This window comes from Corvus kubaryi, unplaced genomic scaffold (genome assembly GCF_017639235.1).
Source record: "Corvus kubaryi isolate FWS band 111438036 unplaced genomic scaffold, C.kubaryi_AGA036_p1.0 37308, whole genome shotgun sequence".
Classification (NCBI taxonomy): domain Eukaryota; kingdom Metazoa; phylum Chordata; class Aves; order Passeriformes; family Corvidae; genus Corvus; species Corvus kubaryi.
In genome coordinates, this window is record NW_024581096.1 from 3,427,559 (window position 1) to 3,446,392 (window position 18,834).

Genomic DNA, 18,834 nt, shown 5'->3' on the forward strand with positions numbered 1-18,834 from the left:
GCCTTCCCAAGACAGCCCAGCATTCTCAGGAGACAAAATTCTGTTCTGCCTCTGCAGCTGAGAAATATTGAACTTACTTTTGATATCCAAAGCAAAACTTAATCCGGAACTTGCTTAGTGAGGCATTCCAACAGGAATAATTACTTTAGCTCTTCTTGAAAACACTTACATGAATCAAAACATTTTGTTTAAATACTATATTATATTTAAAACATTTTTGCTTCAACTGTGCAAATGGACTTACACAAGAAGCCTACAGATACAGGATGCAGCAAGTATAATCCCTGTGATACAGCAAAACCAGAGTGACTCACATTGTTCTAGTAAAAGAAACAATCAATTGGCGGAATCCATTTCACACACTCTGTCTGAAGGTAGGTTTGGCAGTCTATCAATTGTATAAGTGAAATTTTCATAGCTTTGACATAAATATGTCCACTAAAGAGAGGCTTTTTATTTAAGAAGCAGCTTTCTTAAATGATTTGAGTAACTGAAAAATAAAGCTGTCATTTGCAGAAGGTTTTATGATGTTAAGGACTGCCAGAAATAATTGGCTTTTACAGCAGGAAATCTGGAGCAGCTGAAGGTAGTCCAAAACAACATGGTTATCTAAAGGAATTTCTTTTTTTCCTTCCTCTTTAAAAGAAACTTCACAGGAAGACAGATATAGTTCAGCACCTTAAATTTTAGCTAACACCTCTTTAAACACATTTCAAATATACTTATAGACAACATAATACTGTTACATTTACTGGGAAAAGCCTCTCATAAAGCAACTGCTTGGTTCACCTTTAGCTAGGTGGTTACCCTGATTATCTACCTGACAAAAAAAGGGAAAATTTCTGTGCATATAAAAAGCAATGAAGTCTCTAAGCTACACGTAAGTGTTCCTTCATTTTTTTTAGATAGTGACTACATAGTCTACAGGTTTGACAGCTATTACATATTCTACAGATACTAACATAGCTTTTAGGATTTGGGAGCAATATCTAAATTCCCAACAGACAATACTTAAAGATTGCTCAGGAAACCCAGCAGACTAAAGGTAAACTCATGCAGTTTTGTCTTCCTGAATGTCAAACAGTTAAAAATAATCTGAAGGTAACTATGGACTGAACTCTCACTTAAACATGTGTTATACATGAATTCTAGTAATGACAACTTACAAGTCAGTGTATTCAGCAATTGCATTTAAAACTTTCCTTTTCTATGTACATCCAGCAATGATGATGGCTACTGAAAGGACAACAGTAACATCTGCTTGCTAAAAAATCTACAGTGCAAAAACTGTTTCACAGCAACTGTTCCTTTTAACGTCATGAAGGGGAAAACCAGGATCAAAGTTCAGATCACCCACAACAGGAAAGAAAACTGAACATTGTTCCCTGGAAGGGACACCAAAATACTAACATGCCAGATGAGAGAAGCAGATAGTTCAGAGTTAATGAGAATCGACAATAAATCTGCAGTGCTAGTTCCTCACTTTTACTAAATGACATTTCCTATAAAATAGAAGAAAGGTTACTATAATGCTGTGAAACCAAATAAGAAGATAATATAATGTAATATGGAAATTTCATCTTTTTAAGTTTCTCTCAGGGGGAAAGAAAAAAGAATAAATAGAACTACTCATATTGGAATACTTAGCTGCAGAATTGTGGAATACTTTAAAAACCATACCAAGGGCCTTTGAAGCATTCTTATTTAAGGCATTGTACATTTGCTTACCTATTCAATGATGGCAGAAGAGAAAGCAATGCTAAAGCAGAAAGTTTTCTTCTTTCTGGCTGAGTGATGTTATCCATCCGATCAACCCACATTTCAATCATGTTACCAAGAATTTGGTCCACCTGCAACAGGAAACACAATGTTCCTTTTCAGTTACGAGTACATGAGCATGTTTAGGAAATAATTTATTTTAATTTTTGTACCAATTGAATATATTATTTAGTCTTGGAAAGACACTATACAGTTGTATATCTGACAGAAGTAGCAAGTGACAGGTACTTTTTAAATTTTCTATGACAATGCTTCCAGGCGCTGAACCCTCCATACCATTAGCTGTAACCTAGATGTTTGAACTGCATTTCATTTATGGAGAGGGAACTAATTCAGGACAGTGAATTATTCAGTTTTCCCCTAACAGTCTCATACAGACAAAGCACATGGACTTATTCTGTTTTACTTACACAGTGACAAATTTAAAAAGAAAAAAAAAAGACTTGTCATTATCTGTTTGAAAACTGTATTCTACCCCAGAAAAGAAAATTATTAAAATTTCACTTAAAGACATAATGCAACACTTGTAGCAAAAGAACCTCAGTAACTTCAGCAGGGAAACTGTAGTACAATTAACCTGATACTCTAGAAACTTAAGGGAGAATGATTAGACCATTCTCCACCCTGCAAGACCCATCAAGATGGCACAGGGAAAGAAATTCTCACCCTACAATTGCATGTGAACTAAGGGGGTTTACACTGTGCGATGCAGCAGGAAGAGAATTTAGGGACTATATAAAAATTTTAATGGGATGTTTTAAGTAATTACAGGAACATGTAAAAGTTGTTACAGGGTGTTCAGGGAAAAGAGAACAGGAAGGGGAAGAGCCCCTTTTCAAGGAGCTTGGATAATCGAGGCAAAAGTTTCTTCAGGTCAAAAGAAGGCAAAACTTCCCTATGTAATACAGCTGAAATACTGAGATAGAAAAAACCCAAAAGGATAAAAAAGGACCTTACCTCCTGACCCAATTCACGTGCCATCTGGCTCAAAAGTAATGAAAAAAACCTTGCATTTTGTAGTAGAACTCTACCCATGATCCCCAGATAAGTAGACATCACCACTGGGTATCTCTGAAACAAAAATGAACCAAAACAAAAGTTGCTTAGTTTAACTAAAAGAAAGTATTTGACACACAGTGCAGCAATACATGGAAAATACTTGTATGCAGCCCTTATGTCTTTTACTGTATTTTAAATTATAAATTTCAATTTAAGAGCCTCTAGGAACAGAAAACTGAGTGAGCAATCTTTACAGAGTTCTCAGTTCTTACAATATGAAAACCATGGCAATTTCAAAGTAGATTTTGTCCAAACAGTCAAGAATACTTGCAAGCTGATTTCACTTTAAATTTTAAAACATGTATCTTAAGGAACTAACAGTTTATACTGTTAAAAAATTACTTTGGAAGTTGATTATTTCAGTAACATTAAGAACAATTAGTATTACTGAAGTAATTACTTTTTTCAGATAGAAACTATAATACATTTGCCAATAACTAATCTGTAGGTGTCTTAAAAATAACTGGATAAAGTAATAAGTTCATTAGTTTATTATCTTTGGTTATTACTTTTAAAAGAGCTATAGATTTTTTCATATTAAATTCAGCCCATAAGAATATAACTGTATTTTGTAGAATAGCCTACTTAAAAAACAAATGCCAACATCTACCTGAAAATGCTAACCCAGATTAATACATTTTGAATAAGGTATAGTGAATTTATTAGTCTTACATCAGAAGACATTTTAATAATCCACTCACTATCTTTGTGCTTTGTACAGCAGAAAGTACTTTGCTACATAGTATTACTTGGCTAAAGTTTGGAAATCTTATTTAACTCAATAATTGGAACCACATATTGATATTTGAAAGTCTTCAACTGGAAAAAAACAAAGGTTTTGATCAAAGAAGCCAAAAAACATGAAGAATTCCACCCACTCATTCCTGCTAGAACTGAAAGGTTCAACACAGTTAAAGCATATTGGATTTTACTCAGTTTCATCCAACATGGAAGTTTGTTAAATACACAGAGAGAAAAGGGAGAAGTTAAGACATCTAAGCCAGCAAAATCTTAAAACCTCTATTTCACACAAAGCATTCTCACATCCTTCAGCTCTTCATATTAGATATGCCAATTAGGAATAGAAGGTCAAGTTGATCCTCTCCTGGTCCAGTTTGTTTTTCTCTGGTCCAGGTACACTTAAAAAGGAATAGTATGTATCTTTTAAAAAAACACAACAAAAAACTCCAACACCTAGTAAGGATTAAACTAGGCATAGAGTTACAGCCCTTAAAATTGTTAATAGTGAAGGAACGACAGAACAGCAGAATAAAATTTGTGCTGTTTTATTAAAATAAACACTACATGACAAAACAAGTGACAGGTATGTTGGTTTTTATCTTGTGCTACTGTGTTACTTTGGCAGACTTTTAAAATAGATGTCAAAAATCTATCAGATGCTCTTAAGAGAAAATGCAACATCAGTATGAAAAGACTGGGCCAGATAATGGAAGGAAATGTCATTTTCAAAAGGAAAAGTAGAGAGTAGTTAAAGCAACTCTTACCTCCCCATCTATAATCCCCCTGAATACTGATGGCAGAAGGGGTTGAAACATTTGAGGACCCAACACAGGGTTGACTTTTAAGACATTTTCTACAACCTTAAGAACAAAAGAAAAGTAGACAATTAGTAAAGTACATTCATAAATGTTAACTGAAGCTTTAAAACTATGTGTACTGGTATATACATATATAGGATGCTTACTGTTAAATACCAGCAAACCCCAGATTTCTGAAACTATATTCTAGTATTCTGCAAACCTGATCTGCATAAACACACATGGTGAAAGCTGACATGCCAATAAAACCCATCTAGCCAAGCACCCCACAAGCCTCCCCACAGCCCAGGCAAAGTTGATGAGATGGTTTGGAAGAAGGGACCTTGTTTATGCTCCAGGAAAAGCAGCAGACTGAGGTGGTTGACAGGGCAAAGTACCAGCAGTTCAGGGCTTATTTCCATAGCTTTGTCTTGTCGCTTTTCTGAGAAACCACTGGTTAGGACCTACCTGCTCTTTGCAGGTGTGCTCTCAGAGGTGCTATTCTGTGTACCCTGCTCTGGTTCCCAATGTATAAACTCTTTACTCTTTGTTTTTCAGCTCCTTTCCCCCACCATGTGCTGTTCCCTGAAATAACTTGTTTCCTGCCTTCTCCAGTTTTCCTTTTGCCCAGATGTTTGCGCTCTCCCCTCGTACCAAGACGGAGATGGGAAGAGGCTGTGAGAATAATGGGCTGAGAGCTGCTCACTCCTACTTCCAGGAAAAGACAGAGAGCACACATGTATAAAAACACTGATGTATTTATAAAGCACATAAAGGTGTCATAAAGGTACCTCACTCAAATATTCTTAGTCTCCATTGACTTCCACCTCAGAGGAATTTCCACAAAGACCTACTCTTCTGTGCTCTTGTCCAATCTCCTAAATATTTTTTCTCCTTCTTGAACCTTGTTTCTACTAGTTTAATTTAATTTAATTTCTATTTTTTGCCTTGAGAAAAGTGTTAAGCAGTTGACCCTTTTCAGTGCCTCTCAATTTTGTAGACCTTTAATATGCAGAAGTATAAAAGAAGCTTACTATATACAGAGGTAAACATAACTTTTCCCCCATTCATCTTTCTGGGTACAGGAAGTTTTGGCCAACTCATTTGTTCCTTGCACAGTCTTTTCAAACCTTTTGTTGTCTGTGTCAGATAATTAGCAAACCAAGTCACATCGGGCCCCAGCAATCTTGCAATAAATAGTCTTATCAGTCCAAATTAGTATTTTTAAACTTAATTAATTTATTTACTGTTCTAATGCCTACTTTCAATCCAGCTAAAGCTGTTTGTAGGAAACTATTACAGAAAACACCCCTGGGTGTTTCTGTTCCCAATGCTTATCTTAGATGATTTTTTTGTTTGTTTAACAAATCAGCATAGTGAAGCCTGACAAAACTTTTGCTTTTTCTAAAAATATTTACAAGGATTACAGCTCACTTATCCCTCTGGAATCAAGAGGGCATACTAGGAAATTGTTCAGTTTACTAGACAAATCTTGCAGTTAATGCAAGACCACACTGAGACCCAAGTGAATGAATAAATGATTCTGTATCAGCAGCATAATTCCATTTTAGAAATCTGATTAAAAGCTGCTGCATAAAACATTTGCCCAGCTATAGACTTTAAATAATACCATTGATAGCCTGGAACTGACATTTTAAGTTTCAGAACTAGAGTCCTTATGCTCCTCACAACAGTAACTACAAACAGAGAAGGCTATCAACTTCACCAGCTGTTTTCTGTCCTGGATTCTGCAAGCAGCTGTGTGACCCACCAAAGAGACAGGTGGGATCCTATTTATATCCTTCATTGCATTTACAATTAATTGAATCCCAGTCCAAGTTTTCATAAGCAACACAGAGCCCCCTGTTAGTGTAACCACTGGAAATATAAGTAGTAGTAGTACACTATAGCTACTACTCAGTTATCTTTCAATGTATATTCCAACTTTTTTTCCTGAAATTCTTCAAAAGACACATTCAAAGTACTGTTATTAATATTTCAAAAGCTTATGAGTTCCACAACACCATCAGAAGGCTACATGAAAATATAACTTTGAAAAACCTTGAGCAACTCCATTTAAGCAGTTCTGGCTACTCTAACAGCAACTTATGCCAAAGGCAAACAAAACAAAGACTGTTTGCACTCTGTGTCAGGTACAAATGCAAGTATGGGACGCAAAGGAATTTCATGGAGACCACATACACACAGCATTCAATAAAGATTGGAAAAGTTTGCTCTATATTCACTAGGTCTCTACACACATGCACAGACTTTAATAAATAGTTAAACCACCACTGACTCCAATGTCAAGTTCTGCTAAATACATTGGTTTCCTCTACATGCTCTACATTCTACTTGAAAATATTACATGTACAGAGCTGAGTATCTGGATATTATTTTCATTATACTCCACCTTTAAAACTTGAACTTGACCTTCAGTAGTTATGTCCTTCAAAAGCTCACAAAATGACCGGCATAAGTCAGCAGCATACATCTGAAATAAAATGAAAAAGAAGGTATCATGCCAAGCATTTTATATATTTGTATGTATTTAAAAACTCAATTCCTTATAGTTTACATATGTCCAAAGACCCAGTTTCTCTTCAAAGATTGTATCTGCTAAAATTTTCATCATTCCTAAACTAATTAAAATCTAATCTAAGCATTTTGTTGAGTTTTTAACATTGCAGAACTTTTAAACAATCAATCTCAAAGACTTTTCTAATGAAGAAGGTGTGACAACAAGGCATAATATCTCTAGTTCAACTCTCGCTAGAATCTATACTCATAATTTTAATCTGGTAGGATAATTAGAGTAACTGTTATTACCCAACACAGGACCTTTTCAGATACCGAACTACTAAATCAATCTGCAAAGCATTAATTCTAAATAATAGTATTTCTCAAATCTGATTTGAGCGTCCACTGTGCACCATAAAGAGCTAACATTAGAACACTGTATTTGTATACCCATAAATGAATAAGACTGTAAATGTTTGTGTGTATGGTTTGTTCCAAGATGAGAGAAAAACCAGTTTGCCAGTAAGGAACTGAGGTGGTAATATGAATCTTTATATAATGGTAACATACCTGCAAAAATTCAGATGATGAAAGGAAAATATAAGCATTGATGATCTTAAAGCAATTTTTGAGGTTTTCTGAACTCAGCTCTGGAAAAAACAGAAATCACAATTCAGAACCTGATCACCAAACTGAAGTATAACCAAGATGATTTGCTTCTAAAAGTATTTCTCCTCTCACAGCTTATAGTGCCAGATGCCAACAAGTAGAAAAAAGATCTTAGATCCAGCGCCAATCAGGTTCCCTCTTCCTGAAGAGACAGTTACAGAAGTGGGATGACAACAGCTCTCGTGCTCAAATGGCGGCACAAGAAATCCTATGACCTCAAAAGCCAATGATAATTAAAAACAAAAAGCAAACAAACGAAAGTCAGGTTTTGGATGTAATACCGGGGGTAAGAAGACATTAAAGACAGAATAAATGAAACACATACTTTAGAGACTTGTGATTACTGATAAATGATCTCTCTTACATTGAGTCAGTAAATGCTGAGCAGAAAGAATGAAATAAAGATTGCAGTTCTCCTTGTCTGACCCAGATGCCACATCAAATGGCACTGAGCTGACAAACACTGAGCTGTAGGGCATAGCTCCGTTATTTCAGTGATGAGAGCATCCCCATCTCAGAGACACATACACACAGAAGATGATGTACAGTAGCAGCTTGAAGAGAGAAAAAAAGATATATCCTCAGGCACTACCTGTAAGACTGTTTAAGAAAAAAAAAAAATCACTCTGAAACATGTATAAGCAGAAGTCACAGCAAAACGAAAAATTTCAAAAGTTTCACATGGATATTGATACTAGTGCAGAAAGTCCATATTGTCTAAAAACAAGGCAAAAGAGACCAAAAAACATCAAAGGGATAAATTTTCTTAAAACCAGTTTGGGAGACAAACTACTCTTGGTAAAGGAAGTGGACCTCAGCTCCATCATCTTTAAAATATCTAATAAAATCATCATGGTGAGGAAACAGGAAAACTCTTTTATATGAATTTTAAATAAAATTCCTTTACCAGATGGAATCAGTGTCTGGCTAAGACTTCGTATGTTTCCCGTGGCTTAGATGAAAGCAGCCTGTATGAAAGTGTGGCTTACACCTAGTGATATTTATATATAAAAACTTCTACCATAAAAAGTATCAGATAACAGAATACCATGACCATGGCTGCTTTTCCATTATAACATCTGTAAAGTTCTGGGGAGGTTCAGCAGATTTTCTTTTTTTCCCCACCCATTAGGTAGACCATTCTATGTTCTACCTAACAAAAAGAACATTAACTAATGTTCTTCCATTTGACATGGCCATAGGACAGCTTTGTGTTCATGAGTACATTCATATGTCAGTACTCAGACAGGTCACTTCTTGTTATTATTTATTTTGAGTATTTATGTCTCTTGACTTGAAAAGATATCACCTATCAATCCAATACGCTCATCAAAAGATTCCAATATATCTATGAGTTTAGCTTTAGTAGCATATTAGAGTTACACACTGCGTTCTCCTTAGAGGTCTGCATTTGTGGTTTTTTCTTTACTGCACACAACCATATTTGAAGTTTCAGACACTGAAGCAAGTAGACCAGTTGTAAATAAGTGGTCATAAAAACATGAAGTACTACTAAGTTTTCCATAACTTTCTGTTCTGTGATTCTGTGATAACTGATGAAAGGTAATAAAGTATGTGTAGCAAAAATTGTACTTCAGGTCAAAAGGAAAAAACAGGTGTGACAGATGCAATGGAAATGACAGAACTTCCCTCACTCATCTGTAGCTCAATGTTTACCAAAATTTTCTGGAAAGATCTCATGTTCAACTAACTACATTTAAAAGTTAATTATACATCAATTCTCTTGCCAGGTTTTTTGGATCAGAGGAGTTAGTCCAGTTCCAGTAACCTGGTTTTTGCCAGTACCTTTAAAAATACAGCCCATGCACATTAAACCTGATGCTTCTTGGAACAGGTATGTCTAGATTTCGACAATATTCTCAACCTGAAATTGTATCAGATTCAGCTGCCATTTTAAGCAGCCTCAGTGCAGAAATGCTTCTCCATTCCACATTATTCAATACATTGCAAGATGTGTATTAAAGAGACTCTGCAACCCCTCTGTAGGGCAATTACATTTCAACAGAATTTAAACAGTAGCAGCAGTGCTGAACTGAAAATCAAGTATGACAATTATGCTGTGAATAATGATTGTACATCAGTGATAGCACCATAATCTTTGAAGGTCAGTCACTTATGCAAGTGAAATCAAGCCTTCATATCAAATGCAACATTCTGCTCCTGAAGGCAAATCTAACTGATCTGTATAACTCCTCTGACATCCACTTCCAACACCAGTAGTACCCTGAAATGCGTACAAAATGATCTTTTCATAAGGACAATTATATCTGGAAAGGAAAAACTACATATTATTTTCAGATTAGTTAAAAAAGGAAAATTAGAAATATTTATATACTTTTTCCCTTTCAGTTCAAAAATCTCACAAATGAATTCTCTCCCTGCCTTCCAGCTCTTCTAGTTCATCCACGTTGAGCTCTGACATTTTTTCTGAATGACTTACATGCTGATGTAGAAGTTAAACATACCAGAAAAATAATTACATTAAGGTCTATTCCAGTAATTCCATTCAGTAAAAATAAATTCAGAAAACAAAGGTCAGAAGGTAAACATTCCTTACATTGTATTTTCAAGAACTAGTTTCTGGAGCATCTTGTCTCTACTTCTCCACCCTTCTTCAAAAGACATAAGCATGGTAACTATCTATTTAGAACTTCCCTTCACCTTATGTGTCCTTTGACTTTTACTTTGATGACTACAGACTGAATTGAAAACCAGTCTCTGAGAAATTATCTTTTTTGCCTTATCTCAGACAGTTAAGTCACACAAGACTTTGCAATTTTGACTTCCCTGTTAAAACACCTTGTTCTGACAGCTACATCATCATGCTAAGAAGGACAGGAAGAGTCTGACTTTAAGTGCTGAAGTTTCAGGTGAACCACTCGTATACTGGAAAAACTCTGCTATTGGTTTAAGACTGAACAGTTATTTAATTAACTGTGCTAGTTATTTAATTAACTAGCACAGTTGATCATCACCGATCAATATATTTTCTTTTGCAAGATGCCACACCTTTAACTGTACTGTTGCACTTGATTTAAGTGAAGAATCTCTTTTTCAAGCATTGTGAATTAAGTAGCTGCTTGAGGGCAGTATTATACTGGTTTTCTAACTACCATGTTTTAAAATAAGGTTAGCACTAATCCAAAATTCCAGCTCTATTTAAGCATCACAATACCATGGCTGTGTTATGTGGAGGCTGTCTAGTCAGATTCTCCTGATGTCAACAGACAGAATTTGTAGGCGAAGAGCATATCAGAATGGTTTCCACTTCCTGGCAAAATGTGCCGGGAAAAAAATCATTTTGGTCTACAGCAATCAAAATTTTTGATGAACTCAACACTCAGAAAAGAAGTTTCTTAGAAAAATGCTCAGGAAATACAGCAGTACAGAAGCCCACAGGACGAAATCACTCTGTGATTACACATCAGCTGCTGTGTTTTTGCCACTCACTCCCAACCCTGATAAAAAAACCTTTGACATAAGCATGTTTGAAGGCTTGTCCTAAGGAAAGCCCACCCAGCTTAACTGTACTGCTTGCTGTACCAGCATCATACAGCTTTCATTTTTCAGAATAAATAACATTTATTTAAAAACATTGGGTTTTTTTCCCAAAGGAGAGCATCACTATTCTCCAGGATTCACTCATAAATTAAGGAAGTCACTACAAGTATAGAATATTCCTGAATAGCTCCACCTTTCGTTAGCAGAGTATGCCAAGGTTGCCATTCCTACTCATCTCTACTCTGAAAAGTATCACATGAGAACTGGGGAGAAAACATCTGTAGCAACAGACACACCACAAATACAGAGTATTTCTGAATTTAACTCAAGCAGATTAGCAGTGTGACAAACTATGAAAATCACAGCCATTCATGCAGTGCATGCTTCCTGTAGCAGATACTACCTCTGACTGACACACAACAGGAAGGCGGAACAGTAGGTGTGTAGTTACAGATGATGGCAACAGTAAGTACTCAGCAGCTACAGAATTTTGGAGGTAGCTCTGGAGTATTTAACTATAAAACCACTACTTAACAGAGCAGTTTTGTCATTAGAGATCCTGTATACAAGGAGAAATAACAGAAGACATCACCTTGCACCTACCTACCGTGATGTAACTTTCTACTAACCTTTAGTCAGAATAAAATAGTAAGTGCTGAAAACAATTATCAATTTAAAGGCTAACTTCTGTAATTCTATGACCACATTTCCCTAAAAAAATTAACCAGTTTGCTCTATTAGCTTTGCAACCTACAAAAGCACAGCTAAAGATCTAAACACAAACATATTAACATAATAAAATTAAACTACAGACTTCTTATACTCCTTTTAATTATGAAGCAAAAGCACTTGAAATATCAGTATTTCCTAAGCACTGAATCTTAATTCTCATTATTAAGTTTATATTTTGCCAACAAACCACTGCTGAAATTTGTCTTATCTTTTGGGTACAGCAGCTCCAATTTATTAAAAAATAGAGACCTGGGTAAGTAGATGATAAATATTAAAAAAGAGGAGAAAGTCAGACAATAGAAACCTGTTCCTGTATTTTTGTTACAATTTTGCAAGCTCCCATAGTACTTGCAGCCACAGGAGCATTGCTTAGTGCATGAACAACAAGCAGCAGGAAAAAACTCTGAAATTTTATTAGTAAAAGACTTACCAAGAAGGGCAGACATATTCTGAAATATTCTCAGGAGTTCTGGTGTAAGACATGGACTATTCTCCAAAGTTACTAACCTACAACCAGATTAAGACAAATATTTCAGATGATGTACAAGTAACATTGAGCAATCATTTTGACACATGTAAACATTTTAACTTCCAGAAACCATCTATATTATCAACAACGTGTAACAATTACCAGAAGCATACTTCAAGCAGAGCAATAGTCCTTACAAAACGCTCATCAGTATACGCACAGGTCTTGCCAAGGTAGGAAAATAAAGACAACATAAGCTCTGAAATGCAACAGTGAGAAAGTCTAAGTAGCCAGCCAAGGAACTCAGAGAAGGTGGGTAGAAAGGTGCAAGGACAACACATGTTGTGTTCTACACCTCAAAGGAGAAGATGTGCTAGACCAGCTCACACTTTTACGGGCTTTTTTATGCCTGAAATTGTTTATAACAATTTAAAATTCCTGAGGTTTGAAAACAGTAGTTATAAATTAAGCTTGCATTTAAAGGCACAGCAGCAAATTCCAGTTTTTTTCCTAGATCTTATGGGACTACCATATTTAAAGAATATATCTGGTCATGTGGAATAGCTGTTTTCCTGCTCTTGGCTGAAGAAGCCATTAGAGTCTCAACTGTTTCTGCCAGCTCCATCCAGATTTCTCTGATGCTCTTGGACATCTAAAAATACTCTTCTGCACAGACATCAGAAGAGCAACCTCAAGATCAGTATTACTAAGAATATATAAAGGTTCTGAACTGATACATGTAAAAGGCCCCTATCCTAAATTTTGAGAAGCTCTTGCACTTTAACTTGCTGCCACCAGCATTATAAATTTCAGTTTTGCTGTACATAAGAACATATCATTTGTAGGTTAAGTATTTGTAATTGAAATTCACAATTTAGATCTCATTTGCTACAATTTAGATCAAAGGAATTGCTCACTATTTTAAGACAAACTATGAATTCCAATTCTTCAGAAGTATGTGCTGACTTAGGTCCAGGTAACTGTTCTCCCCTCTTGCAGCATCGGCTGCACCAGAAACAAATAAATCAGGCTCATGGCAAACTGAGGAGACTGTCACTTCTTATTTTATGTTCAGTCACCAAATAGTCTGAGATATAGAAGGTAACTTCTACATTTTATCCTTGTACTTTTGACAATTCCTGTAACTAGCTCTGAGATCCATTGGCTCACTGTTCTTCTGAAGTCAAGCACACCAAATTGTTAGTTTAGCACGCACATTATAGTGAATCTAGACTTTTTGTCTTGCTGTTCATTATCACTACAGAATGGTATCTTCAGTATCAACTGCCTGAAAATTAATTATAAAGGAAACACAACTAAAAATAGCTGAGTATATAAATTTCCTAATCTCCTGTCTTCTGAGAAAAGGCGTGATACAGGTGATGTCAAGGTAAGGTAACAAGAATATATCAGTTTTAATATTCAAAGCTTTTGACAATTTTTTCTTCTGGGGATACAAATATAACTGTTTCAAAACTACAATCAGATAGAAAAACATTCTTACCACAGCTCTAAACCATCTTCCAGAAGATAGACATGTGGAGGCTGAGAAACATCTGTACTCAGTTGGATAACTGGAAGTAGAAAGGGATAAAGATTTTTGCTGTCTGCTCCCAGTCCCTACAAAATAAGTAAGAAATATAAAGTATGTCAAAAACCTTAAATCAAGCATTTCAAAATCAGCATGGAAAAGATCTACAATGCTATTATATTCACTCGTAAACATGCACTCAAGGAATCAGAGGTTGAACTTGCTTCCATTTCGTACAACAATAAAATAGTCTGTTATTCCTAAGTGTATTTATCAATAGTCTGCAAGAAAAAATGATAAACATACATTCCTAAAAACATTCTCTCTTGGAAGAGTCACAAGTCTAACAAATACCAAGTGACTAAAAGCTGAATGTTTTACAGATCAAGAAAGTAATTACTCTTTGGTTCTTATCATTTACAAAATAGTTTACATATTCTAATAATCAGGAGAAGTGTTTGTTTTTATAGCTACACAAAGATTCACAGACTTATGACAGTGATTTAGTTTTTAAATGATCCATGAGACTTCTGAACAATGAAGAGTAAATTGGGAACTACTGCCAATTACTGAACAGCATTACAAAATACTGTAATATTACTGCTTAAGAGAACTGAGGCTAGTGGAATGCTGAATTTGCATAATTCCTGTATTTTGATAATGGAAAATTTTTAATTATTTGATGTTTCTAAGTTGCAGCTTCTCTGTGGATTTATCTACTTACTTAAAGAAACATGCCTTAAAAGAAAAAGATTCTTCTATAAATTTGCCTCATCTTTTTGTGTCTACCTAGACCAAGAGATAAACCTTTAGTAAAAAAATACTGATATTTCAGGCTCCACAGGGGACAGAAACAAGAATTTCCACAATTTGTTTATGGTAAAAACGTGTTTCCTCTTCACTTAAAGTTATGCCACTTTTTAAAGAACCTTTATTTCTCCTTTTATAATAATATTTTGTCATTTCCCGTTCATTTTCTCTCCGCTGTTAACCTCTACAATACCATCCTCTTAGGTCATGCATTTCCACAATATCAAGACTGCACCCATATTAAGTCTGTTCCTGTACAGACACTGTCCTAGGAGCACTTCTCTTCGTCTCTGCTAGTCCTACTATATCTTCTTTGACATGCAGCAGGGGTTGGAAAGGTTGGGTGGCACAGAATCCGTATTGAAGAGGTAGTTAATAGCATGGATTCTGCAGGCAATATAGCCACATACTGTTTTATCATCAAGAAAGAACTGTAGCAGATACTGACAACTTTTATGTGACTGATTCCTTACCTGGATGAGATGGATTAGGGTGGTTAGAATGGCACATCGTAGCATATTGTGCTCCTCACTCTGCTTCCAAAGGAGTGGTAAATACTGAACCAAACATCCTACATATGGTCGTATCTAAAGTTCAGAATAAAAATTGGTTTCTTAGTTGTGAAACAAGAATAATAATTTATCCCAAGCATAGTTTTTGAAAAATGTAGGAGCTGCTTTTGTCACAGTAGAAATACAGTTTGCTTAAATCTTACTAAAACACCATATTCTTTACTTTGTGACTGAATTAACTTCTGACTACAGAGTACTTTGAAAAGAACATATTACTTATGGTGACATTTGTGCATGGCAATTAAGCTTATGTAGTAAATAGGACACTAAAAATATCTAAAACTTGATACGCAGAGATATTTTCATATTAATACGTTCTTCACTTAGACAGGATTCTTAAACAACATCATACTTTAAGACCAGAAACAACAGTCCCAGTAAAACCAAAAAAAAAAAAAAAAAGCTGAATAACCTCTGAAGTTACCTATCCTTTGAGCAGGATTTAGACTGTGTAACTTCCAGAGATTTGTCCTAGCCTACATTTTTTATTATTATGCTCTTCAGTACTAAAACGTTAATCTATTTGTCTTCTAAAGTATTTAATTAGTAATTAACCTAAACATATTCAAGGGTTCTTTCTCAACTTGTCTTTAATGCTGCTTCTCTAGATGATCTAAACTGCAGGAAAATCTGCTGTCATGCTGACTTTTCCTGCAAGGGACAATTATGAAAGCTTCATCTGGCTCTCAGACAGAATTATTTGTAGAAAGACGAGGATAAGCTCAAAAACATGCATTATCTCTGTCCTTAATACAGTAATACTGGAAAAAAAAAAACAAACCAAACCCACCACAACAAAACCTGAGACAAAAGCAGTCAGCTATTCAGTTTAATTCTGCAAAACTATCTTCAAATTCTTTATGTAAAAGCTGAAGCACATACTTTAACAATAAAGTACTGAATTTTCATAATGTGAATTTGAAACCTATCATGCAGTTAAGGAGAGTGCTGTAGAGGCAACTCTGACCCAGACCAGTACTAACAAGAAATTACAAATTTAACTGTACACTCCACAGGAGTGCAAAGCATTTTTCCCAAAAAACATCTTTTTTAATATGTAAGATAGATTAAAATATTAGTTCAGATATGAGACAATTAAAATAAATCACAAATAAATAAATAAAATTACAAGAAATGCCACAAGATGTGAAAATCCTTCTGTACTCCAAAAGCTGATTCAATACAAAAAATACATAGTAACTTAGGAAAAGTAAGTTAACATTTTACATGAAAGATAAATGAGACTTGAAAAGAGAACCAAGTAATGCCAACAGCGCAGGCATCTCTGACAACAATAACCAGTCTATTAATTGATGACATTTTCCTTCCACATCAAGTTCTCCTCTGTGTTCTTAGGACAAAGCTAAAACTGAAATATATATTTAAATACCTGCATATTGACTCTTTCAATCACACAAGACAGAACATGAAGAACATGCATTTTGGTGTCACACTGTGTTACTTCCTGAAGCAGCTGAAAGAGCAGTGTAAACATGGACTCTAGGTACTAAAAGAAAAATAAAGAAATGCAGATTAGACCATCAAAAATACAACTGGTGACATGAACTTGTAATTTTCCTGTATCCTTAAAACTCTACGACATCCATAAACTTTGAAAAACACTTACAAAGCATGCAAAATGTTACTCTTTCACTTGGAAAAAAGCACATTAGCCAATCACTGCCTAAGCAAGGCAAAAATATTCAGATATGCTCTTACACAACAGCTCAAACACGATCAGTTTGAACGTATACGACTTTCGTGTTTTGATAAGTGTAAACATGATTTCACAGGTAAAATTGGCTGTCTCTCCAGAAGGAGCACTTTGTTGGAGTCAAAGCAAAGGTACAGTCTTCCAGCTTTTGGGGCAGTAGATAAAAGTTAAGTATTGAACTGAAAAAGACCTGTTAAAAAAATCCCAGTGTTTACAGTCTACTTGCACTCTGCATTTTTGTTTTCTTTGTTCTCAAGCGAGTTGAAATTAACATGGAAGTCATAATAAAATAAGAAAAAACTAAATTTGAGTGATGAAAATAAAACTTTGATCTATTTATCTCTTTTCACTGTTTACTTAATGACAACAGTAATGACCACAGTAAAGAACACAAATACAGGAGAACCAGAAAGTAGCGCCTTTTTAAGGCACTACTTTAACCACACACTTGTAGTTAATATTTTTAAGAAGCAGCAGGTTGGAAAGAACTGCATGAAACGGGCATGTGGAAAGCCACAGTGGTGTGGAGATGTGTTCGTTAGATACAGTTTTAATATTTTCTTATCATAAAGAAACTTACTATCTGGCAACACCCAGTATAGAGTACTAAACCCACTGCTATGAAGTTGTAACAGCCATAGTATTAAAATGTTCTGAACTTTGTATCTACACATTAGCAACCTTAACAGCAGCAGTACGAGTATATATTTTGGTCTATGAAGAGTGAACATACAATATAAACATGCATACACATCAATTACTAGACAGTGTAGCTCAAAATGAAACGGGAAAGTATTTTTTCCTGCTTTTCTCTATGGATTTATCAACTCTTCAGAATATATAAATGTTCTTACTGGTAAGAACTGGTCAGTTCTGAACTCAAAGTCATCTACAGGTAAACAAACATTAAGGAAAAATAATACGGATTGCAGATGGATACCAAGACTCAAATGAGCAAAAATATAATGTGAAGAATTTGGTAGTAAGTTTAAAATTGTTTTTCAGTAACTCAGAATTAAGAACTAATCAAACAGCTTTTCAAATAAGGATATTTAACTTCAGCGTCGTAGCTGTCTCAATACGGACCTGAAAGACAAAAGTCAAGAAGCATCATGCATACGTCCATTAAGCATTTTGATTATCCACACAGTATCTGACAATATCAAATCAGCTGATGTTTTTGCAATTGAATCATTCTCTGTGTCCTATCATCCTCTAAGAAATGCAGTTAGTTCATTTTCATTCACTTTTATTTTAGTACCCTTTACATTTTATTTGTCATTGCTAAAGTGGTAGAAATTGAAAAACCTACTCAGGCGAAACCTTCAAGGACAAGAAGTAATTAAACACGAAGATATCTATCTAGACTGTGATAAAACTCTTGCAATAGAGGAGTTTAACTTGGAATTATCTCATGGCTTGCTGTCAACCAAGAAGCACAGAATCAAATAAACTCAGCAAATTACACTGTTCTTCCTGTAGATGCTTAGAAATGCCTTAGAAAGCATTCAGTAAAAACATCTGACACAGAAACACAACCTACTCTGCTACAGCTGTCTGGAATCACAGAAATTATTGTTATGACTGGCAATTACTAACTAATACATACCTACCAAACTAGCAAAGTTTATTTTTTGGGTTTTTTTGTGGGCTGCTAACCCTGTTTGTTCAGAAATAAAAACAAAATAAACAACAGCAAAACCAGCATCTCAACTTCATCTCACCTGTTGGCAAACTGAAGTTGCAGCTTAAAACCACAGACTTGTACTCAAGCAATTTAGCAACCAATGCCTTCTATCATATCCTGCTAGCAAGTAATTTTAACGCCTAAATAACCATAGAATCACAGAATTGTTACAGATGCAAAAGACCTTTAGGATCATCTAGTCCAACCGTCAAACCAGCACCACCATCACTAA

General features: G+C 35.1%; 1 protein-coding gene across 7 annotated transcripts in view; it reads right to left on the reverse strand.

Annotated features, from left to right (window-relative positions):
• IPO11 (importin 11) overlaps nucleotides 1-18,834 on the reverse strand; it is an 82,070-nt gene that overhangs the window by 26,882 nt on the left and 36,354 nt on the right. For all 7 annotated transcript variants that reach the window (XM_042028268.1, XM_042028272.1, XM_042028269.1 and 4 more), the window contains 11 exons: nucleotides 17,968-18,001; nucleotides 17,770-17,810; nucleotides 16,592-16,708; nucleotides 15,103-15,216; nucleotides 13,793-13,908; nucleotides 12,250-12,326; nucleotides 7,467-7,546; nucleotides 6,790-6,870; nucleotides 4,344-4,439; nucleotides 2,737-2,850; nucleotides 1,729-1,850 (listed from right to left, as the gene is read on the reverse strand). In XM_042028268.1, the coding sequence (XP_041884202.1) occupies nucleotides 1,729-1,850; nucleotides 2,737-2,850; nucleotides 4,344-4,439; nucleotides 6,790-6,870; nucleotides 7,467-7,546; nucleotides 12,250-12,326; nucleotides 13,793-13,908; nucleotides 15,103-15,216; nucleotides 16,592-16,708; nucleotides 17,770-17,810; nucleotides 17,968-18,001 (992 nt within the window). The remainder of the gene's footprint in view (nucleotides 1-1,728; nucleotides 1,851-2,736; nucleotides 2,851-4,343; nucleotides 4,440-6,789; nucleotides 6,871-7,466; nucleotides 7,547-12,249; nucleotides 12,327-13,792; nucleotides 13,909-15,102; nucleotides 15,217-16,591; nucleotides 16,709-17,769; nucleotides 17,811-17,967; nucleotides 18,002-18,834) is intronic.